The sequence below is a fragment of the Impatiens glandulifera genome, chromosome 4 (assembly GCF_907164915.1).
Source record: "Impatiens glandulifera chromosome 4, dImpGla2.1, whole genome shotgun sequence".
NCBI lineage: Eukaryota > Viridiplantae > Streptophyta > Magnoliopsida > Ericales > Balsaminaceae > Impatiens > Impatiens glandulifera.
Window position 1 is genome coordinate 52,807,138 of NC_061865.1, and position 25,501 is coordinate 52,832,638.

At 30.5% G+C, this 25,501-nt stretch overlaps 2 protein-coding genes across 2 annotated transcripts; one reads left to right on the plus strand and one right to left on the minus strand.

The window, feature by feature from the left end:
- Positions 1-6,376: 6,376 nt before the first annotated feature.
- Positions 6,377-7,320, plus strand: LOC124936224 (zinc finger protein GIS3-like). Its single transcript, XM_047476708.1, has one exon. It carries the CDS (start codon positions 6,587-6,589, stop codon positions 7,259-7,261), a length of 675 nt encoding a protein of 224 aa, XP_047332664.1. The 5' UTR covers positions 6,377-6,586; the 3' UTR covers positions 7,262-7,320.
- A 12,345-nt stretch (positions 7,321-19,665) lies between these two features.
- On the minus strand, positions 19,666-24,163 carry LOC124934373 (cysteine--tRNA ligase 2, cytoplasmic). Its single transcript, XM_047474897.1, has 9 exons — positions 23,922-24,163; positions 23,106-23,169; positions 22,662-22,823; positions 21,846-22,016; positions 21,479-21,760; positions 21,108-21,233; positions 20,797-21,015; positions 20,604-20,720; positions 19,666-20,207 (listed from the first exon to the last, which is right to left on the minus strand). The coding sequence occupies exons 1-9, from the start codon at positions 24,089-24,091 to the stop codon at positions 19,893-19,895; spliced, it is 1,626 nt and encodes a 541-aa protein (XP_047330853.1). The 5' UTR covers positions 24,092-24,163; the 3' UTR covers positions 19,666-19,892.
- Positions 24,164-25,501: the final 1,338 nt, after the last annotated feature.

Consider the following 25,501-nt stretch of genomic DNA (forward strand, 5'->3'; position numbering starts at 1 on the left):
TGACTCGATTTTTTCTTGACTAAAGTGATATAGTATAGAAATAATTTATCTTTTAAAAGCAAAAGTGATCAAGAAGATCAGTGTGGAGTGTATCCACAAATACAATAATATCATATGAAACCAAGATGAAGTACAATAAGGGTTATGTGGATAAAACTAGTCCCAACAACTCTTTTTTTGAACTTCCAAGCTTTATTGAGCATTCTAAATGACAGCTCAAATTAATTTAAAGGTCATTTCATAAGTTTCCTTTATGAGTCAGACCAAACCCCCCTTGAGCCCCACAGTGAATGATAGTGGACCAACACATAATATATATATATATTAGCTAGTTTCTAACCTTTCCCAAGGGAAGGAAAGAGCCAAGGGAAAAAGCCATTGGATCCCACTTTAAATAATTAAAGAGAATAATTATATATAAAGAAAGGTAGATAGGTTTTAGGGGAAAAAATATTTTAATTGATGGGGATTTACTAATCTAGAAGTTCTAACCTAGCTAGACCTACTATCATAATTTCAGATCTTCTCTAAGAGCTAAACTTTATTAGGTTACTTGGAATCTACCCATTGTGGGTCTCTGTTTTTTTTAATTAATATCTTTATTGTTTGTGTCACTTGTTCTACAAAAATTTGGCTAAAGTGTTTGAAAAAATGGTTGAGTCAGATGATGTCTTTCATTATCTCATATTATTATTATTTTACTGAAACAAGTACTTATATTGAATTAGAGAAATTATTATGAAATAAATATTTGACTAGTATTTAAATGGTCATTGATATTAAATGTCTTGTCCATGTTCAAAGAATGTGAGCAAAAATTGAAGCTATGTAAAAATAGTTTTAAAAAGTTGAAGAAGTTCATTTGCTTCCCACAATATTGTGTCTTCTGACCCATGAATAGATGAAGTAACATGGCTAGCATTTGGTATGATTTGAAATCATGTGAATAATTAAAACATATCTCAATTGCTAATTTAGTAGCTCTGGATTCTACAATATCTAGAACCAAGTATATTTATGAGTGCAGTTTAAAGAATAAACAAAGATGGGTGTTGTTTTGAAAGGGGACATGTGGAGAAGGATATAATATGATATGCATGAGTGATTAGAGGAGATTTGAATGTATTGGAGGAAATTGATCCAAAGATACATTTCTTTATACAAAAATGGTCTTTCTAGTTGAGGAGTGGAATTTTCAAAACTACTTATTAAAACATCAATCATTATAAATGGAGAATGGAGGAGATTTGTTTTAGGGGTAGATCATAACAATTGTTGTACCAATCGTGAAAAATAAACTACAAATACTTTCGTAGAAATCACTTGGTTATCACAACTCAAGGTCAAAATGTCGTTATTAAGTTATATATAATGTATTAATTTCACTTATTTATAAGGAATCCATATTTATTATGATTGCACTAGCCTCTTGCTTAGTAACTTTTTCAAATGATACATTAAATTCATCTCTTCATGTATTTTATTAATATACCCAACAATAAAAGCTATAAAGTCAGAAGTAAAACTTTTAGTCTCATCCCTAGCTATATTGTTAAGAGTCTCACACCCTTTAAGCCACAAACATTCTCAGTATGATCATTTTCAATCTTCATAATTGTCCAATTAATTGGATAAATTAAATTAAACCCAAGGACAAACAAATTCAATTATGTTTGTAACACATCCAAACTACTACCATTATGTTTACTTGAAAGCACCTAGTGATAAACCTAAACCCCAAATACAGCCGATTTAAATAAATCTCAGTTGTGAAACAACCAATATCAGGAAGAAAAATGAACGTCGTCACAGAAGACAAAAAAAGGTTTCAAGTAAACAAAAATTATTAAAAAAAGAAGAATAAAATATTTCCATGGTATTAATTTTTTGTAATACAAAAAAAAAAATATAAGTTAGTTTTTAAGTAGAAATTTACAAGGTTGTTTCCCATTTTCATGATAATTAGAAGCAAGTTGAACCATAGAAATGAAATGAAGTTAAGTACTTATATATAATTACAAGTGTTGACATATGATCATGAATAGCCCTAATGGGTAATCATACATGCATGGTTTGTTCATATATGGCTATTAAAGAATCAAGCTTTTCTTCCTAAGACAAAGACTTGTCATTTTGAGAGATTATGATCATCACCATCTCTAGCTACTAGTTTTTCTTGTTACACATGTGGGAGAGATTTATTTTTACCTTTGGTGGGTCATTGAAGGCTAAAGAGTTCTTGAAACTGACACACACTACTCATATTATTAATTTTATTTTAAATTTAAAAGGATTATAATAAGATTCCATCATTCTATCATGCTTAATTAACTTAAGAAATTTTTTAATAAGAATATAATTTAAAATCTTCTATATTAAATAAAATTATTTCTATTTGAGTTAACTAATTAGTGGATTATTAATGTAAATATAATAATTATTATTATTATCTTTAACCATAGAACACTTGATCACTTTATTATTAATTGAGTCACATACATTTTACATATGCAAAAATAAAATAAAATAAACTAGAGAGAGACACACTCTCTCTCTATGAGCTTGCTCTTGGTAATTTTTTTTTTTTTTTAGGGTTTTAAAAAAACATTAATAAAGTTATTTGGGTTTTCAAAATTGATTTAATTATTAAAATATTATGTTAATTATATATATAATTTAAATTTTATAAAAATAAAAATAAAGGTATTTTAGTTGATAAAATGAATGATTTGATGATTATAATGATATTTATAAAATATATAGAGATTTTTTTTTAAAAAAATGGTAAAATTTTAGAAAAAAATAAAAAAATGAAACTAACTCTATATATATGTATATTAATATATAATATTTGTAGTTAGTAAGATTTGGGAAGATCTGATCTCTTCTCATCACCACCTAATTTAAGACATATAAATAAAAACTAATTAATTAATTATATATAATAATTATGGGAATTGAAGTTGAACGTCAATCACGCAAACATCCTAATACAACAAAATGATCATCATCAGCGGCACGTAATGGTGGGGACGACGTCTCTTTTACACCTGAAACTTCCATCTTAACTAATTTCCATTGTCATTTCACATAATAACTCCTTTTCTATAAAGCTCCTCAACTTTGCTTTATCCACCAAATTGCCATTTCAGAACTAATCTTAACCCTAATTATCCTCAGTGGAGGAGGGAATTAGGAGTGGAAGAGTCTGGAAAATCTTTCCAATTTTTATATATATTTTTTAAAATTTCGATAAAGATAGGGCAAAAGCTAGAATTGTACATACAACTTAATAGTTCAAGTGTCCAGAGTAGTTTTTAAGAGAATATTCATTCAAATTTAAAACGTCTTAAATTAAAGTTAGGATAATTCAAAGTCTAGCAAATATATGGAAAAGAACCCTATAAAAGGTATTGAAATTCAATATCTAGTTCATATCATATTTTTTTGTTGATATATGAGTTGTTTTATTTTCATGATTGAATTAGATTGTGTTAAGAATTTGTGATCATATTTTAATAATAATTGAACTTATTATATTGATTGATTTTGTTTGTATTTATTTGAATTAATAAAAATAATTGTATCCTTTAATTGAAAAAGAAAACGTGACATACACATCTATATATATTAAAAATAATATAAAAAGACATCAAAATCAAAGTGACATTGGCTAAAAGAGAGTTTGAATTTTCTCTTTTATTTTCTATGATGATAGGTTTGAGTTTTTGCATACATTATTTTTTTATGATATTTTTGTGAGTTCTTTTGACTTTTTAATTGTTGTTGTTTATTATCTTAATTTTTAATACTTGATTTCTCTTTCTTTTATTAATAAAAGATTCTTTACAAACCTTCACTTCAATCTAAGATACTTTTTTTTTTATTAAAAATTAAATTTTTAATTTTTAATTTTTTAGGTAAGATTGTTATCTTATATTCTCCAATGGAAGTTTTTTTTATGGTAAATAAATTTTTATTCTTTCATGCAACTATAAAGAAAAAAATCACTTTCTTTAAATATTTATCTTCTACAGGTTATACGAGTTGTTGATGACTATTGGGAGACATGAATCAAGATGATTAAGAGAGTGAGATATGAATTGTTGTCCCTATAATTTTTTAGTGGACTATCTAGTTGGAAAGAAAACGGAGAATATTTAATAATCAAAATAAACCGTTAAGAATCATTTACAATGTCATTATGACGATGTCGGAGAATAAGTTCGAAAAACTTGTTGATTCATTTGGGGACATTATCGCTTTTCTTGAGGATTTTTTAGCCAATTAATTGTATTTTTTTTTTTAACTCTCTTTAATATGTTATGTTTGTGCCATTATACTTAAATGGTTTTTATTTTAATTGCATAGATTATTTTTTTAAAAATAAATTGTTATATATATTGAATAAGTGACACTGAATCAACAATAGAGAGAGTATAAATAAATGGTAAAATTTTCGATCATATTTCTTACCTATATAGTTATAGTTATTATCTCATCACATGATTAAAACTACTGTATGTATGTAAGAAATAAATGATCAAATAGAACATTGGTAGTTGTAGGGTTACTAGAAGAAAGAGCCATCTAATTAATTGATCCATCAATAAATTAATTAAAGATTAAAGCTATGAATCTGATCATAAGAAATCAATGTGGACAGGTCAATTCAATCCCAAGACTTTTGAGTAAAATGTGCGTGGAAGCTTAATTAACCAATAGCTAGCTAAATGAGACTTATAATAATATATAATAATAAAAATAATATATCTATATAGCCCCCACCATCATCATTAGCATATTTAGAAATTAATTAATCTAGATTCAAATCATATTTTCGGTTCATAAATTACTAAAACTTAAAAGAAGTGTAATTGCTAAACAAGATATATATATATATATATATATAAATTAATTAGAGTTACATTATTGAGTTTAATTTGCTAAAAAAGACATGTAAAAATCTAATCATTCATTTGATAGTTCAACCACCCTACAAACACCCCCTATGAATATTGGATTCTTGCTCACTTCCATGCATCATTTACACTTTTTTTTTTTTACCATTTTACTAGCTTTGGTAGTAGTTAGTCATGTCATATCTCTCCTTTTTTTTAAAAAAAAAAATGAAATAGATTTGGCACTTGACTAATTTTTATGAAAACTTGTTACATTCAACAATTTAAATATTTTGTGATTCCTTGTTTTAATCTATGTGTTTTTTTTTTATTATAGTTGAATGTAAGATTATAAGTCCAGGATTCTCGTCATTATTAATTTGAGATATTCAAATAGAAAAAAATAAGATTGAAAAGGAAAGAGAAATTTTAATTACAATACTACCATAAGTGATGACCTAATTGATAAGATGATATTTAATAAAAATTGAAGCATAACAAAAACATGAGATTATATACATACATATATATAATATATATATGATATATGTATATAGAGAGTGACAGTAATTATAATTTTTTCTTATGATTATAGCTAGTATATATATATATATATGACTCAATCTAATGGATTTAAAAAAATAAAACGATTTTATAATAAGAGTCTCTATTATAAGATATTTATTATTTGTTACACCAATTAGGATACTAATGAGCCGAGTTGGCCAGTCAAAATTTGACTTGAGCTTTATTATGATTGAGTTTAAGCCGAGCTCAAGTCCACTCGTTTAATATATATACAAGTCGAATTCGAGTTCATATAACATTTGTTCGATAATTTGTCGAGCTTTTTCGAGTCAAACAATATATAATATATTATTTTTAATATTAAAACCTAAAACAAACATTTTTTTCAAATTAATTTCAACTCACCTCTCTAAAGTATAATCAAATGTTCATTTTGAAATATCATGTTTTGAATATTGAATAGTTATGATAATTTAATATTTTCATTTTAAAATTTGTTTTGGCTTGAGTTCGAACTCGAATTTTAGCAACATAATTTTAATTCAAATTTTCTTAAGTCGAACTTATAGATAAATAATCGAGTCGAGTTCGAACTAAAATTTATAAAGTCGTTCGAGTGAAGCTAATAGAAACTGAATTGAGTCAAGTTCGAGGGTTTAAGCTCGGATTGAATCATTTGCAGCCCTAACCCTAATAACCTATTAAGGCAACTCAAGTGACGATAGTAAATTGTTTCTAAAAGATCGAAAGTCATCTATTAAATTTCTATTTATAGAATGTCTTAAATTAAAATCGAGGTTATAATTGTATTCCAACTTAAGTTATATTTAATTTATTTTTAAAAAATTGGAAATGGTCCTTTAGTAGTAATTGTGGAGAAACATTTTATTTGAAAAAAAAACAAGTGCAATCCATTTGGGTCCCTCATGGAATTCATATTTCACTCTTTCTTTCTTCCTTCTTGGGATGTCCGCAACCATCTCTCTCCCTTGTTTCTTCATTCACCACTTTTAATTTAACTCTTTTCAATCCTTTCGACACTCTTTATAAATACGCTCCACAGATTAAGCATCTTCCTTAACACACACAAACACACTTCTCCTCTCTCTCTCTCTCTTATTCTTGATTCTCTCTCTCTCTCTTATTCTTGATTATCAATGGAAGAAATGACAGAATATCTAAGCAAATCAACAGCCAATAACAATAACAATATTAGCCCATCATCAAGCGGTTCATCTTTAAAGATTTTCGGCTTCAACGTATCAGAACAAGACATCATCGAAGAACCTGAACATCCCGGAAGTGTTTTTCCGGCGTCCTCCGTCGACGGCCGGAAATACGAGTGTCAATACTGCTATCGTGAATTCGCTAATTCACAAGCTCTCGGCGGCCATCAAAATGCCCATAAAAAAGAAAGACAACAACTCAAAAGAGCCCAATTACAAGCATCTCGAAACGCAGCCGTTTCCTACATGCGAAACCCAATGGTCTCAGCTTTCGCCCCACCTCCTCACCTTCTAGTTCCGACCATGCCGGCGGCGGCTGCTCCGGCGTGGGTCTATGTTCCTCGTGCCGGGTCAGGTTCAATCCCGCCGTTTCATTTGTCTCACGGCTGCGTTATACCCCATGCGGCTTCTGGTGGTAGGGCTGCCGGAGTAACCTCATACGGCGGCGGAGTTGGGTTCACGGCGGCGTCACAGACGGCGAGGTCGGTGGAGGTAAGTGAAACGACGTCGTTGAGTAGGTTTTCGAGAGGGGGTGATGGTGGACCTAGCTTTGATGATGTTTTCGGCTTGGATTTGCATTTAAGCTTGGCGCCAGCCGCGCCGTGAGATTCCGGGTCGGGTCTTGCATTTCGGGTTTGAGTGTTTCGGATTTGTAAGACTGAAACCGACGTTCGAAATATATTCTCATGAAAAATGTATTTTATGTAAAATCTTTCCAACATTTAATTATTTCATTATTTTAGACAAATAAATTTAATTAACTTCCTTAATTACTTAATACTAATATTAGGGTTTTCATCTCTTTTTTACCACCTTTAACTTCTTCTTTTAAAATGGTCCGATCAAGGATTTAATTTATTTTTTTTAAAGAATTTTAATATATATATATATATATATATATATATATATATAAAAGATTAAAGACAATAGTCAGTCAAATTATATAATAAACAGTCAATTGTATTTAACCACCAATTTTTCAACAATCTAATTGTTCAAACCTAACTAATGGAATTTAGAATATAAATTATTTAATAACTTATAGTTAAATAAATATTAAAACTCGCACTTATAAAACAAATTTTACTGACATTTGAGAAGAAGAGATTTGGTAGAGGATAGTTAGTGAGAATAAATTAAAGAATTAATTAAACAGGGTTAAGATGTCATTAATCATTATCTTAATGCAGAATGGCTTTATTTAATAATGAAATGAATATTTTCAGATACAAGTTATTGATATGTATTGCAAACATGAAACATGAATTCTTATTTTTGGGAAGTACTACAAAAAATCAATAAATACTATAAGAAAAAGTCAAGATTCATATTTTTCAAATTATAGAGAACTAAAAAATTACCTATCAACATGTAATTTTTTATTTTACATTTTTCTGTCATTATCTCGTTTTAACTTAAAACAATTTTAATAGTACTTAGTTATATAATTATTGATATTATTAGTCAATTACTCAATAATGGGGATCAATTCAAAACAATTTCGTTATATTTTATAATCAATTTTAAAAAAAAAATATATAGTTTTCTCATCAAACTATGAGATTAATTTTAAATTTTAATTGGATCGAATGCACTTATAAATTTATTTATAAATTTATTAATAAGTTCTCGTTTAAATCTGGATCTAACTCTTTGTATATAAACTAAAACAAAACAATTTCAAATTGATCTCTAGATTATATTGATGGAAAAATCATTGCATTTTCATTTTTTTCCTTTAGTAAAAATAAATTATCCTTATAATGAAAAAGAATATTGTAATTTTCATGAGACTTTGAAAAACCTTGGTTTTTAATTTTAAAAATAAAAATATGCATAATAAATTTTTATAAGTTGAATAATATGAAATCTAGCCTAATCAACTTCATTGCAAACTAGTTGGTTCATTAATGAGGACCCAATCACATGCAAACCATTTCCTTCATCCTTGGACATTGAAAAAAAGATTATATATTTTATATAATGTTCATCATGTTTGACTCAAATGACACTATCTTTATTTATTTCTCTCCTCAAATTATGTCCTTTTTAGTACATCTTTGATTTGTTTGAAATAATGCAAGAATAACACAAATTTCTACATATTATTTATCCATGACAACTGTGGAAAACAACCAATTTGACATTATTTAATATAATTGTCAAATAAATATACTATGATCAACAAATGCATAAAGTGCTCATAAGAAGAAACAAAAAGGAATGATAATGCTTGGCAGATCGAGATCAAGCACTTAAACTTTCATTCTAAGGTTGTTTTTTTTAAGAAACTACAAATCACATTTGTCAAAAAAGGAAGATTTGCATTGAATCATCAATATATATATGGTGGGTTTTCTTTTTTTAATATATTTAATTGGGTGTTTTCGGTGGAAAGTAAAATCATAAAGAAGTCCACTTGGGTAAGCTCTTGATGAGATCCACATAGAGATAAAAAGATATATAGATATGAACCAATGGGAAAGAGAAGGGTGTTTCAATAATAACAACAACATTAAGTGAAATGGTGGTGCATGCTCACATCACATACCATTCATGAATTATTGAGTGAAGTAATTTTATTTTATTTATTTTAAAATATTGTAAGTGATTGTGATAAATTCATTATAAGTCAGCCAGTCAGTCAAGTCAGGTGGGGACAAATATAAGTTTATAGTTGAAATTTGTTTTTCTTTTTCTTAAATTAATAAAAATATATATTTATATTTAGTTTGGATGAATACTTTTTAAATAAATATAAGTTTAATGGTTTAGTTCATAATCAAACATTATTTCATTTAATTTATCATCAACTACATCATTCAATTAAATTAACTAAAATATTATTTATTTAAAAATAATTATTTTATTTAACATATCTTTTCAAAATTAATACTTATCAATATTTTTAAAATAAATTAAATTTATTTAAATAACCCAACACCACCAGCTTTAATAAAATTATTGGTTATTTTAAAGGACAATAAAAATTATCATTGATTTGACTAATAAATTGTAATAGAATAATATCTTTGATGTTTTTTATTTACCATAAACAATATTATTATATTTTATTTTATTTTAACCATTCAATTTCTTAATTTATAAATTATAATATCAAAAATATGTTTACATTTTCTTATAAAATTTAAATTTTAAAATAAAAAAATATAATAATTTAACTAATTAAAAATTCAAATAACTTAACTTTTTATTAAAATATATTTTTTTCAAAAATTCCATTTAAATCTGAAATAATCTAAATCAAAATTTAGCTTACTTTGCCTTATTCTCTAAGTTCAAAGTACTTCAGTCACCTGTTTCTTTTTGGGTGGCCAACTTCTTCAAATACTGAATTTAACTGATGTGAACATACATTTCAATTTGAACCCAAAAAAAAATATGCATTTCACTTCTTCCATTTCTTAACATGTCACCTTCTAATTAGATTCAAAATCTGAATATTCTCTTATTTAATTTTCAATCTACTTATAATATGTCATTCCCTTCATATTCTTACACATTCTTGTTTTAAAAAAATCCTTTGTGCCATGTTTTCAAATGTAATTTGCATGGCAACAAAATCAGCCCACAATTAATAATCTTGTTAGTAAAATCCGGGAAATTTGACGAAATGACCCTAAAAAATCTCTTAAATGCGCTTGCGCATAAATTTAATTGCGTAAATGACCACTTCAAAAAATTTTGACGAAATTACCTCTTTCGCATAACGTGAAGGGCAGAATCGTCTCGCGAAGGAAAAACCTGTGAAAAGTCCAGAATGATTATGTCATTCGCGTGACGATCGTGTCTTTCGCGTGACGATCGTGCCCTTCGCGTTACGCAACGAGGGTAATACGAATGTCATGATCATTCTGGACTTTTCACAGGTTTTTCTTTCGCGAGACGATTCTGCCCTTCACGTTACGCAACGGGGGTAATTTCACAGGCTTTCCTTTCGCGTGATGATCCTGTCTTTCGCGTTACGCGACGGAGGTAATTTCGTCAGAATATTTTGAAGTGATCATTTACACAATTAAATTTATGCGCTAGTCACCAGCGCATTTAAGACTCTTTTTAGATCATTTCGTCAAATTTCCCTTAAAATCGATATTAATTGTAATTAGTTTTTGATTAAGTTAAAAAAAAAGATTTCACAAATTGCAATTAATATGTCGTCGTTATTTTGTCTATCAGGAACCAACTTCCATTGCTCGTGAAGCACCTTCGCGTGACACGAATGAATACCTGATAATTTTCCAAAAATGACTTCGTGTGCCTGATAATGGTTGTAAAAATGACCTCACTTCACGGGGTGCTTCGCGTAACGCGAGGGGGCATCCTGTAACGCGAGAGGGGTTTCGCGTGACGCGAAGGGGTATTTTGAACATGAAGAGATATTATCGTCAGAATGATATTTTTGCAAACATTATCAGAGCTGGGTCATTTCCCAGAAAAGACTCATTATTATGGTCATTTCGTCAAATTCCCGATTTCAGAGAGAACCTAATGAGAGACAAATTAGGAGCTACAAAATACTAAGGGCATGAGCTTTAAGTCCGTCAATCCACCTGTAGCCCACGACCATCACTGAACTGCTCCTTCTGTATATAGTATGCGCTGAAGAAATGAAATTCTAAAGTGTCAGTATTATGAAAAATTTATTATTATACAACCATCAAACAGAGTTACAGACCTTTGGCAGGTATTGTTGTTCCAATCCTTCCTTCTTCAGAGCCTGAATTTGTCAACATTCAAAGGGAAATTGTATTGCTTATAATAAAGACAATAATTCTATGGATATGGACATGGTTTGTAATAGTAGGTATTTGATTTTATCTAAAAACATGTCTTACTAAGTTATTCTTCTTGGCACAGTGTCTAACTGGTTGGATTGAATTCAGGCCATTCATATTAGACTTTTAATCGTGTTGTGTTGTGTCGAAACTCGTTCTCATACATGTTGTGTCGTGTTTTAATCAATTAAAAATATCAAAATCAACGGGCTCATTTGTGTCGTGTTAACTCGTGTCCACGAGATTATTCATGTCGTGTTAATTAATGCTCAAATTCATGTGCCGTGTTGTGTAAACTAGAGTTGGTCATCGTGTCGGCCCAATTGTGTCATGTCAGGTTGAGAACCATTTCATGCGTGTAATTTTGTGCCTTGGTCCACTCAAAATATTATAACTAATTCATTTTAGTCGTGTTAACTCGTCGTGTCCACGGGTTAATCATGTTAACTCGTACTAAAATTTATTTGTCACAGAAGTTTAGTATATATGTAAAAGTAGTTTCTGACTATGAACAATAAATCTATCAATATATTGTTTGTGAATTAAAATATGATAAGACTGTGAGAATTGCTGAAAAAAACAAATTAAAGTTATACCTCAAATTAAGATTTCCATTTAGAAGTGTAGTGTGAAAGACTCATATGGACAATTATGACAATAATTCTTTTGAATATGGAAATTGTTTGTAATAATGTGTTTTTTTTATTTCCCATAAACATGTCATAGTAGGTTATGACATTTCCTTTATTTTAAAGTATTTTAGAGCTTTTTGTTAATTAGTTAAATGAATTAAGAAAAATGTTGATAAATAAAACTATTACATTATTATTATTATTATTTAAATGGTTCATATTATGAAGAATAAAATGATAGTCGTTTAAAAACAACAATGATAATGTGTTATCTTATTAGTTCTTTTCTTTGTTTATAATGATTACAATATTGTGTTGCTTATTATAAAGACAATAATTCTATGAATATGGACATGGTTTGTAATAGTGGGTATTTAGTTTTATTTAAAACATGTCTTACTAAGTTATTCTTCTTGGCACATTACCTAACTAGTTGGGTTGGATTTGGACAATTCGTAATAAACTTTTAACCGTGTTTGTGTTGAAACTCGTTCTCATACATGTTGGGTTGTGCTTTAATCAATTAAAATTATCAAAATCAACGGGCTCATTCGTGTTGTGTTAACTCGTGTCCACAAGCTTATTCATGTCGTGTTAATTAATACTCAAATTCATGTGTCGTGTTGTGCCAACTAGAGTTGGTCATCGTGTCGGTTCAATTGTGTTATATGTCGGGTCGATGACAGTTTTCATACGTGTCATTCTGTGTTTTGACCCACTCAAAATATTATAACTCATTCATTTGTGCCGTGTTAACTCGTGTTCACGGGTTAAATCATGTTAACTCGTACTCAAATTTATTTGTCATACAACTTTAGTGTGTAAAAGTGGTTTCTGACTATGTAAACTAAAATATGATAAAGATGTGAGAATTTGTGAAAAGAAACAAATTAAAGTTATACCTCAAATTATGATTTCTGTTTAGAGGTTTAGGTGTGATATGTGACAATTAGACAATAATTCTTTTGAATATGGAAATTTTTATAATAATAGTTTTTTTATTTCATCTAAACATGTCATAGTAGTTATGAATTTTCCTTTGTTTTAAATTAGTATTTTAAAGCTTTTTTCTAATTACTTCAATTATAAGAAAGTTGTTGATAAATGAAATGGTTACCATATAAATGTAATTTAACAACAACCATTCTTTTTTTTATAATGATTAAAAAACTTGGTTGCTTATAATAAAGACAATAATTCTATGAATATGGACACGGTTTAAATAGTAGGCTTTTGATTTTATTTAAAACATGTCTTACTAGGTAATTGTTCTTAGAAAAGTGCATAACCGGCTGTGTTTGATTCGGACAATTCATACTAGACTTTGAATTGTGATGTGTAATGTTGTAACTCGTTCTAAAAATGTTGTGTCGTGTTGTGAGAACTAGAGTTGGTCATCGTGTCGGCCCAATTGTATCATGTCGGATCGAGAACCGTTTCATGCGTGTTATTTTGTGCTTTGACCCACTCAAAATATTATGCCACACAAATTCATTTGTATCATGTTAACTTGTGAACGGTATAGTTGTCCTGTTAACTCGTACTCAAACTTATTTTTTATCCAGTAATTTAGTGTGTAAAAGACTGATTTTTGGACAATAATTGTATCAATACTGACATTGTTTCTAAATTTAAATATGATGAAGCTGTGAGAATTGGTAAAAAGAAACAAATTAAAGTTATATCTCAAATTATGATTTCCATTTAGAGGTGTATATGTGAAAGACTTATATGTGATCATTAGACAATAATTCTGTGAACATGGAAATTGTTTGTAATAATAGGGTTTTTTATTTTTTTTAAACATGTCATAGTAGGTTATGAATTTTCCTTTGTTTTAAAATATTTTTGAACTTTTGTTAATTAGTTCAATGAGTTAAGAAAGTTGTTAATAAATGAAACTATTAAATGATCGTTTAAGAACAACACCATAACATGTCATGTTAGTTCTTTTCTTTGTTTATAATGATTAAAAAACTTTGTTACTTATAATTAAGACAATAATTCTATGAATATGTAGATGGTTTGTAATAGTTGGCTTTTGATTTTATCTAAAAACATGTCTTACTAAATTATTATTCTTGGCATAGTGCCTAACTGGTTGGGTTGGATTTGGGCAATTCGTACTAGACTTTTAATCGTGTTGTGTTGTGTCTAAACTCGTTCTCATACATGTTGTGTCGTGCTTTGATCAATTAAAAATATCAAAACCAACGGGCTCATTCGTGTCATGTTAACTCGTGTCCACAAGTTTATTCATGTCGTGTTAATTAATGCTCAAATTCATGTGTCGTTTTGTGCCAACTAAATTTGGTCATCATGTCGGCTCAATTATGTCATGTCGGGTCGATGACCGTTTTCATGCATGTCATTTTGTGACTTGACCCACTCAAAATATTATTCGTACTCAAATTTATTTATCATATAGAAGTTTAGTGTGTAAAATTAGTGTGTAAAAGTGGTTTTTTTGACCATGGACAATAATTTTATAATATGGACACTGTTTGTAAATTAAAATACAATAAAAATGTGAGAATTAGTGAAAAGAAACAAATTAAAGTTATACCCCAAATCATGATTTCCATTTAAAGGTGTAGGTATTAGACTCATATGTGACAATTAGGCGGGAAATTTGATGAAATGGCCCTACTAATGGCCTTAATTCCAAAAAAGGCCTACGCCTGCTAATGTTTGTAAAATGGGCCTTTATGCTCTGCGAAAAGTCTGAAATACCCCTCGCGCGCCCAATTTACCGCTCATTTACGAGAAATGACATTCACACATTTCATCTAAAATGCGTGAGTTGATTAATGCGTGAATGACACTTCTCGTTTTTCAATTTACGGGAAAGGTTATTCACGCATTTTCATCTAAAACGCGTTAATCAACTCACGCATTTTAGATGAAATGCGTGAATGATACTTCTTGTATTTCATCGTATATATAACTTTTTTGCCCTAATTTAAAACAAAACCCCGATTCACGAATATCCATTTCTCTCATTTTCCCCACCCCCACCCCGACTCTCAAACCCTACTCCCCTGAAGACCACTACCACGAGCAACATCTGATGACGACGACCACGAGACCTCTCCGTTTGAATTCGTGACTCACTACTCTTCGTTCTCAAAATGGGTATGTTTATTTTAATTTTTTTAGTGATTATGAACACTAGGTTGGTTATATTATAGTATAGCTAGGTTGTATTCGGTAGAATGAATGTGAATAAATAATATGTTATACTAGATGTTACGCATATTTTAGTATAGCTCACTCACGCGTATTGTTTTCTCACTCATGCAAAATACTCACTGAGGAGAAGTTTGCTGGTATGTTTCATGGAGATACAATGTGTCAAGAATTGTCCACAAGTTTTCTTCAATGGACCTATTGGATAGGGGACTCATATCTCATTAGATTCATTGAAGCAAACTTATGGAAAAGTTGTTGCATTGGATTTCCTGGAACTCTACTAGCAAACTCCTCCTCGGTTATGGTTCACATCATCTTCAAAAAGCAATAACCGAAGTAATTCTTGTAATGTTGTTGAACTGTTTTCAATTGCAGCTCAAGTACTTTTTTACTTTGATGGAGAGTGAAAAACTACGGATGATGTTACTCATTTTTTTGCAAAGTCAAACAGCGGTATGATTGTTCCCCAAAATTCTCAATTAGTTGATCTAATTTATTCTGCTACCGATGTTGACAAATCTAGATATAATTTATTTCTTCAAGCCAAGTATAATGCTTCTGGCATGAATGTCAAATTTTCTTATATAACTGATATAAAAAAAGATGTGGATGTGGAGTTCTTTTTACATGAAGCAGTTTCAGTCAACAACTGCACTCCATTGTGTGTATCCTTAGTATAGAAGTCACTACATCCAACAAACCTAACTCAAGAAAGTGTAGTGGTTCCAGAAATTGATGATCCTGACGTATTCCTGAACCAACGTGAGGTTTTCTTTGAAACTGAAAATGACATTGAAGATGAACCATGTTTGCGTCTGAATGAGGCGGATGATGATTGGGTTCCTATTACCCAACCTAGTAGTTCTGATTGGGTTCCTAGTACCAATCCAAATAGTGCTTGGGTTCTTAGTACATAACCAAACAATGTTGTTGCTCGTACCCAACCAAGCTGTAGTGATTGGGTTGCTAGTAACATACCAAGTAGTGAAAATCCTATACATGATGCATTAATTTGCGAAATCGGATTGGAAGTCAGTTCGTTGTTTGAGAATAAAAAAGAACTTCAACTGAGGATACATAAATATGCGATGGCTAATCATTTTGAATTCAAAGTGGTGAAGTCAAAAAAAGAACTTTGGTGTGTGAAATGTTTGGATAAGAATTGCAAGTGGAGATTGCGTGCTGTGAAATGAAAATCCTCGGAGATGTTTGAGATTCATAAATTTGTAAAAGATCAAAATGTTCAATTGTGACGAGGCAAGAGAATCAAAGGCAAGAACCAGCATGGGTTTTGGGGGAATGCATGAAGAGCAAGTACATGGACCATCACAATGACCACATGCCCAAGAAAATAATGGAATACATACAGAGAACTTATGGAATAAAGATTTCTTATAATAAGGCTTGGAGGTCTAGAGAAAAGGCCCTAATGGCGGTGCGAGGAACTATAGAAGATTCATCCAATCTTCCTCTTTCCTGGGGAGTTGTTGCTGTTGGAGTCATGGGAGAGGATTCATCATCTTTTCTACTCGTGGCGCTCTCGACAGAATTAGAGCTGTTGTTGCTGGGGTAGGGTTGCGGGTTCTTCTACTCATGGAAGGTTTGACTTTGGCAGGAGTAATTTGTCTTTTCTTCCTCATTTCAGGTTTATGAGGAACTACATCTTCTTCAATATCTCTAAATTTCCGCTTTCTGCAATCAAGATAAAAAAAGACATCATAAACATTAGCTCGCATATCTTCAAATTCCTCCCCAGCATATAAGATCTTCTCTTCTTCAGAAAATTCCATCTTCTTGACAATCTTGTCTTGTAGGGCAGTGTGAAGATCAGAGGCGGTGCTCTTCCTCCTGGATTTGTACTGTATTATTCTTTGGCAGACATGCTCTTGCGCTTGAAGCATCGTTTATTTGCAAGTTTGGGGACAAATGTTTGGATAACCTCATAGGTCCACACTTGTAAATTAGTGCGAACCCATATACGGTATAAGAAATATCGACATCCTTGTCTTTGTTCTTCTTCCCCGTGGCTTTCTTCTTCTCTAGATATAGCAACTTGTAACGATCAAGGTCCTTGTTCAACCTTTTATGGTTGCTCTAAATGACACATTTCCCCATGGAAAATTGAGGAAAGTGTCGATGTCCTCGACCATGCGGAGGAGTTTGATATTTATGATCCTCTTTGGGTCAAGGGCAAAGAGATATTGGGTAACCAGGTATACCAGCCCCAATTTCCAAGCATCTTCCTTATCAGAGCAGGACACGAACTTTGAATGAAGGTCTTCTGTTCTAACAAGTTGATTTCTTTTAAAATATTTGGCAACCAAAGGTGGGCATTCTTCATTGAAAATGGTTACCTCCGCGGGAAATTTCCCAAAATTGAAGTCTGTGACCAATGCAACTCTTTCATCCCGAAGCACAGCTCCTCTCCATTCACGAGGAACTTCATCTCCATAGAATTTGAGTTGCACTTCCTGAGGAGCATTTGGTGTATTATAGTTCCTGAGAACCGCAGTAACGCGTATCCTTTGATAAGAATCTGAATTGGGTTTGTTCTACCCTTTCCGTTATATTCATTGAAGCAAACTTGGTGGCAATTTTTTCGATATTGGTTTTCCATGAGACCCTCCCAGCAAACTCAAGAACTATGGTGGACTCCATCTAAAAAACAAGGAACAACATTGGAGTAAACAAATCTAGAAAATTATAATTACCTAATAGTATTTCAAATAAGGTCTAAGTTACCCAGTTTCATACTGCACATCATTCAAAATCTAAGTTGTCCAGTTTCATAAGGCAACCAAAATCATGTTACAACTAGTTGTCTTATTAGTTTTTAATAATCCAAAATCATAATATGAAAAACATAATATAAAAACTCAAACAACATCAAAGAAAGAATACACTAAAATGGCATTTCTCATGAAAGAATACACGAAAATGTCATTTCTCGTGAAAGAATACACGAAAATGCATTTCTCGTGAAAAAATACACGAAAATGCAGCTTATGGCAACTTAAAGAACTAATCTAAATGAGAACATGTTTCATTCACAAAAGACACAACAACAATCAGCTGGAAACTTGTTTTATTCTTGTGTTTTGGTTTTAGGGTTCAAGAATATACGAAAATGCATTTTTCGTGAAAGAATAACGAGAAATGCATGCATACAAAATAAGAACACTGATATAATACTCGTCATATACCCTAAAAGCATATACACACATATACACACATAAACGAATATTACATAAACCTTAAAAGCTAAATAAATCAGTATCCATCAATATAAACGGCAGAATATACATAGAAGAGAACATTACAGATTAAACAAAACTTAAACCTAAACCTAAGCCCTGAGCCTAAACTCACCTGAATATATCGAAGAGAATGACGGACGACGAACGATGATGTTGAACGAGGTTGATCGATGATGTTGAACAAAGTTGGAAAGTCGACAGTTGAAAAGACGAAGTTTTGGAAGTCGGGGTGGGGAAAGTGAGAGAAGAGAAATGGATATTCGTGAATCGGGGGTTTTGTTTTAAATTAGGGCAACAAAATTATATATACGATGAAAGACGAGAAAAGTCATTCACGCATTTCATCTAAAATGCGTGAGTTGATTAACGCGTTTTAGATGAAATGCGTGAATGACATTTCTCGTAAATGAGCGGTAAATCAAGCGTCGAAAGGGTATTTCAGACTTTTCGGACGGCAAAATAGCCCATTTTGTAAACATTAACAGGCGCAGAGCTTTTTTAAACTTAAGGCGATTATGAGAGCCATCTCATCCAATTTCCCCAATTAGGAAACTATTCTTTGAATATGGAAATTGTTTGTAATAATATGCTTTTTTTATTTCCTCCAAACATGTCATAGTAAGTTAAGAATTTTCCTTTGTTTTAAAGTTTTTTTTGGAACTTTTGTTAATTATTTCAATAAATTAATAAAGTTGTTGATAAATAAAATAATTTAAAAAATGATAGTAGTTTAAGAACACCAAGCATAACACATGTCATCATATTAGTTCTTTTCTTTGTTTATAATGATTAAAAATCTTTGTTGCATATAATAAAAACTATATTTACTTAGTGTATGAGTAGAAGAAGAAAAAAATGTAATAGATGTGTATATAAGCTTACATGGAAATATAATTAATATAAACATCCAAAAGAAATAATAGAAGGAAAAATGAAAGTTAAGAGAGAAAACACACAAGAATGAATTTTCACAATTGAGGTCTCTTAATAATGAAGTAAAATAATGGGAAGATTCATCACTTAAAATCAAAATAATCACTATATTTCATCTTGAGATAATGTCTCTTCTTTGGGAGTAAAAAGACTTATTGGTGGATTTGAAAAAAAAAAATTAACTAACCCCAAAAAGTCTATTACAAGGATAAATTATAAATCTCCTGCCAAAACTAATTAAATAGTCATATTCCTCTTAAAGTTCTTATGTGAAAATGCCTCAAATAGATAGCTGTCAAAAAGTAAAAACAAACATAAAAACAGATACAACATCGATCAATGATGTCTGTAACTCAGATGAATTCAGTAACTTTTTTGTCTATGTATATGGTAAAAAAAAAAATTGAAACACATACACATTCATTCATCAAACTGTAGAGGCAGGAGGAGGAATCTGCTGTGGTTCCACAACAGAGAGTTTCTGCACTCCAGCTTCCACAGGCAGATTTTGCTGCTTCTGCTCTTCTTCTTGTTCAATGGTTGGAACACATGGGCGCCAGACAGTTTCCTTGCCTATATCCATCAAGGAAATACCCTTCTTCGTTAGCTCGCTTCTGATCTCGTCTCCCCTACCGAAATCCTTGTTTTGCCTTGCTGTTGCTCTCTCTTCAATGAAACCTGATATGTCTTCTTCTGATAATCCAGCCCTTTTTAGGGCTTTTTCTTTCAGCTGTTGCAAGACCTGAAAGCAAAATAATTTACCAGCTGGGCTTGCTTAATATCATAAAGATCTAAAATTAATGCAGGATGTTGTTCTTGTTCGATGAAAAAGTGGGTTATTTAGGAAAAATGCCTAAAATATACTTTGCATTTAATATTTTAAATATTATAAAAAAAATAAAGAATATTTCATTATTTTAGTTGATGTGACAAGGACTTAAATGGATGAAAAAAAACTAGACTATAATTTAGATCACACTCTAGAAAATAATTTGTCTACCAAATAAAATAACAAAATTCACATTATAATCTGAATCATGATTCATCATTAAACTGTGATTTTTTACAAAATATTAGTTTCCAAATAATTTATCACATTAATGTTGTATAATGCTATATTCATAATCTTCATACTAACCTCAGAGTAATCAGCCGATGAGAGAAGCCCAATCACTCTCAAAACCGTTTTGATTTCTTCCTCCAGTTCAGTTAAGGAACGCACAAGCGCTAACTGTTGCGGCTTCTGTAACTTCTTCTGTAATATTTGAAAAGAAAAATAAAGTTATCACAAAATTCCAAACTCAAGGGGTTTAGTAGTAGTGTGTTATTACCTTTAGCTGGTTCAAAGAAGTGTTTATGAATCTAAATGCTTCTTGAAGAGAAGCATTCAGAATATATGGCGTATGCAAGTCGTCTGATAACTTCGTTTCGAAATCTGAACGTAGCTTATTAATACACTCTTGAGCTGCTGGAGTTGTCTTAACAGGTTTGCTATTATTTTGAGATTCTTGTCGAAATGGGGATAGAGCATCTGCACAATCTTGCAATGTCTGTCCATCGGACAAAACAAAAAAAAAATACGAATTAGTACAGCAACAACACGCTCTACATATAGAAGAACAGTATATGTCAAAATCTTCACCTGGTATATATAGTAAACAGATTCCGATGATATTTCTATTTGAGAAATTGAATAGTTGACAGGTGATCTGTAGTGTGTGCCCAACAAGAAATGGCGTAATGCTAGAGGATGGTATAGTTTAGTAACCTGCATATAATGAGAAAACATGTCTCATTTATAACCATAGTAAACGTGAAAGAAACTCAAAAGCATTTCAGTCAAACTATCTAGATCCAGAAGAGATCAATAAATTACTAATATGTGTCTAGTAAGTTCTGTTTACAAAAGATATATCATCGAAATCCACATCCAGATCAGATATCTTATAAAAAAAGAGTGTTTCCAAACACATGTATTCACAGTTACTCAGTTGGATCTAGATTCACACTTACTTCGCGAATTGTGAAAAAATTTCCAAGGGATTTAGACATTTTCTCATCGTTAGCAGTCACGAAACCATTATGGACCCAGTAACCCACATGGGTATCGGAACAAGCAGCACAGCTTTGGGCGAGCTCATTCTCGTGATGGGGAAAGATTAAATCCCTTCCACCGCCATGGATATCGAATGAATAAGTCAAGTATTGAGCACTCATTGCACTGCATTCAATGTGCCATCCAGGTCTTCCTGGGCCCCATGGACTATCCCAGCTTGGTTCTCCAGGTTTAGCAGCCTGATGGAGGAAAAAAAACCACATGAGGAAAACTGTATTTCAGAAATTGTAACCTAGGTCAGGTGAAAATCTACTATTGAATCACCTTCCACAAAGCAAAGTCGGCGGGGTTTTGTTTCCTTGAATCAACAGCAACCCGCTCACCGGCTCTGTTGTCCTCAAGTTTCCGTCCAGATAATTGACCATAGCTTGGAAGTTTGTCAACAGAGAAATACACATCCCCTTCCAAGGTATATGCATAACCATTAGTAATTATCTGCAGAAACATAACAAGCACTTGATGAAACTGAAAATTAAGTGACGAATGAGTTAAGTATTTGAAAAATAAACGTTGAATAAACCAAATGAAAATATCTAAAATTTAAGTACTTATATATGTAAGTTGATTTGATAAAATGTGGAATTACCCTTATAGTGACACAAGTTGATTAATTTACCAGGTTAAAGTTGTCTTTTCGAAACTTTCAATATATTAGAAATTTAAGTCACTCATAGCTTACTAAATTAGGCCACATTTTATAGCTTAATTTGAGCTGAATCTAAATAATTAAGTGATTTTAAGTAACAATTATCAAATGAACTTAATTGAAATAGCACTTCATATTTAATTTAAATGATAAGCCGTGTCATCAAACGCCGCCTCAATAAGAAAGAGAAACAGCCAGATGGATTGCACAAAGAACACGACAAATAGTTTTTTTTTCTTTTTTTCTATGGGTGGGGGGGGGGGGCAATGGAACTCCGAAAGTTGTAATTCTTCATCCTGAGCTCATAATTTTGTCTAATCATTTTGCCAAGGAGAGAATGACCCTACACATAAACAAGCATGGTAGAGACAGAGAAGAGATGCTATGCATTCTACAAGTTGGAAAACAATAACACAATAAAGCTAGAAAAGCACCTCGGCTATCAAATTTCGTATATGATCCATGTGTTCAGAGACACGAGGCTCATGGGTAGGACGGAGGCATTGAAGATCATCCATGTCAGCAAGAAATTCATGGCAATAACGATTACTCAATGATAAGGGTTCTTCCCCAAGCTCATTTGCTCTACGGATTATCTGCAAGATACAAAAAATAAATAGTCAAACACAGATTTTGATATCGCAATAAAATTTAAACATATTAAAAGAAGATAAATTGGCATCTGGATGGTAGCTTAGATACCAGTGAAGATCCTGAAAAACATTAATTTTTTAATTAGTTTTTAAGACCTGAACTTTGAACAATTGAACTTAAACCTGATAAAACTGTAGCTTATATGATCTTCAGCCCAAAACATTGAAACAAACATTTCTTAAACCCAATTCTAGGAAAATACAAATAGAAAAATGACATCTCACCTTATCATCCACGTCCGTGAAATTCCTAACATAAGTAACATCATAATCCAAGTGCTTAAGATACCTGCAAAACCAACAAGCCTGCTTGTTAATAGAGCGGATATCAGAATCTGATATGCATACATGAATCCAAAATAAAAATAAACAAAAACAAAGATCATTCCTCCAGTCATAAATAAAATAAAAAACCAGTCAACATATCTTAAATCTATAGCATCAGAGCCATCAACATATAAATGGTTTGCCAAAAGAATCTAACTTTGCAAGCCTTAAATCTATGGTAAACATGAAAAAGAAAAGCTGGATGTACAAAGAAAATATGTGCAATCTTGCGATTTCACGTGTTTTTCACTAGAAGTTATTACAGTTCTTGTAGTGAATATAGGATAACCACTTTGATCTGAATAAATGAATAAGTCAATTTTCATCTTCTCAAGAAATTGCAGAAATGAAGAAGCCAAAGTCTTATGTTATCTAAGACATATACAAACACCTTCTACAATACAAAATTGCACACATCTGGCATATAATAGAATCTGCAATTTTAAGTAAACCTCAGACATATAAGAACACCTTCTACTATACCTAAAATCAAAATTAAAGCTTTTATATGTCAAATCGAGATTCAACTTTACTCGAGCTTTGCCTCCTACCAAACAAAGTCCATCAATCTGGGTAACATTTACAGCTTTCATATAGGATACTATCAACTTCAAGGTTCAATTTTTAAGTCGATTGAACCTTGAATACTCTGTAGCGACTCTCTCATAACCTTCTAATAGCATATATCACAGAGAGAGAGAGAGACGGATTGACCTGTAAAGAACATCAAAAGCAACGTAGGCCCGGGCATGGCCGATATGACTAAGATCGTAGGAGGTGACGCCGCAAACGTACATGCCAACCTTGCCCGGCTGCTTGGTTTTGAAGATCTCCTTTTGCTTCGTCATGCTATTGAATAGCTGAAATTGATTGTTTTTCGCCATTGCAAGAGAGAATCTCTTCTTCTCTCTCGCCCGTCAAACCTTGGAGGAAAACCCTAGCTGCTGGTTATTACACCCATATAAACTGATTTAAAGATTTTCTAAATACACTACTTAAATAAACATCTTCTTTTTTCAAAAATAATAATATTAAATACGTCTTAAATCTAATTTACTATAAAATATTCACAAGTAATAATTTAATAACACTTTTTGTCTAAATATTTTTATAGAAATTTCTAATTAAAATCCCAAAACAAACTGCCTTTTCTTTAACTATATAGATTATAAATGATTTTTTTTCAATCCAAAATAATCTGGATTTGTGATATTTGTAAGAAATTAATTAATGGTTTATAAAATAATTAAGATGATTTTTTTTAAATCTTTAGTATTAAAAAGGACCAATATTATACTAATTGAAAAAAAAAATGTCACAATTATTATAATTGTATTTAAAAAAATACCATAATAAAAACTATTTTTTTTTACCTTTGATATAAAAAAAATATAATTAAATTTTATTTAGGGATGAGTTTGATAAAATTGTCAATTATCGGCCTTTTGTATCCTATAATGTTTCTGAATTACAAAAGGATTTTTGCTAAAAAAATAAAAAAAAAAAATTTCATACTAAAATTACATTACAAAAATCACATCCAATGAAATAAAAATAATTATACTTTTTGAAAAGTCCTCTAGTTAGTTTAGTTTAATCGAATAATATTATATTATCTAAATTAATATTTTAATAAGATCTTTTAAAAATACGTAGTTTTTAAATAAAAAATTGTCAAAATAATTTTTTTTCATCACAAAATTATTTACTGAATGATGTTTCTAAATTAAATTAATATGAATATATCACATAAAAATATATAGTCTCTTCCTTTTATATTATAGTATTTGATCAAAAGCTCAATACAAAAATATTATCATTGTCAACTCATTATATGTGTATGTTATACCTTATTTTATATTATTTTTATGAGGAGAATCTTTGAGTTAGATCATCATTATCTTGTAAAATAAAAAATTTATAAAGACTCAATCATTTTATGTATGACAAAGAATTTCAATCAATCATAATACATGTAAATTTACGATAAAACAAAACTATGATTTCAATTCATTAAAGAGTTCTCACAACACGACTGATAAAAGTTTGTTCAATTTTGTGAGTTTTTATTTATTTATATTATATTATATTTTTGTTATGTTCTTTTTATGTAATTTGGACACTATTATAGGTTTTGTAAGGCAATGGATTTTCTTAAAAATTTAAGAGAGATAAAAAAAATTGAATAATAGGTGATAATTTTAAGAAAAAATAATGATTATTTTTTTTTACAACAACTCAACGTTTGAGTGATGATTTTAAGGAGAGATAATAATTATTATTTTTTTTAAAAA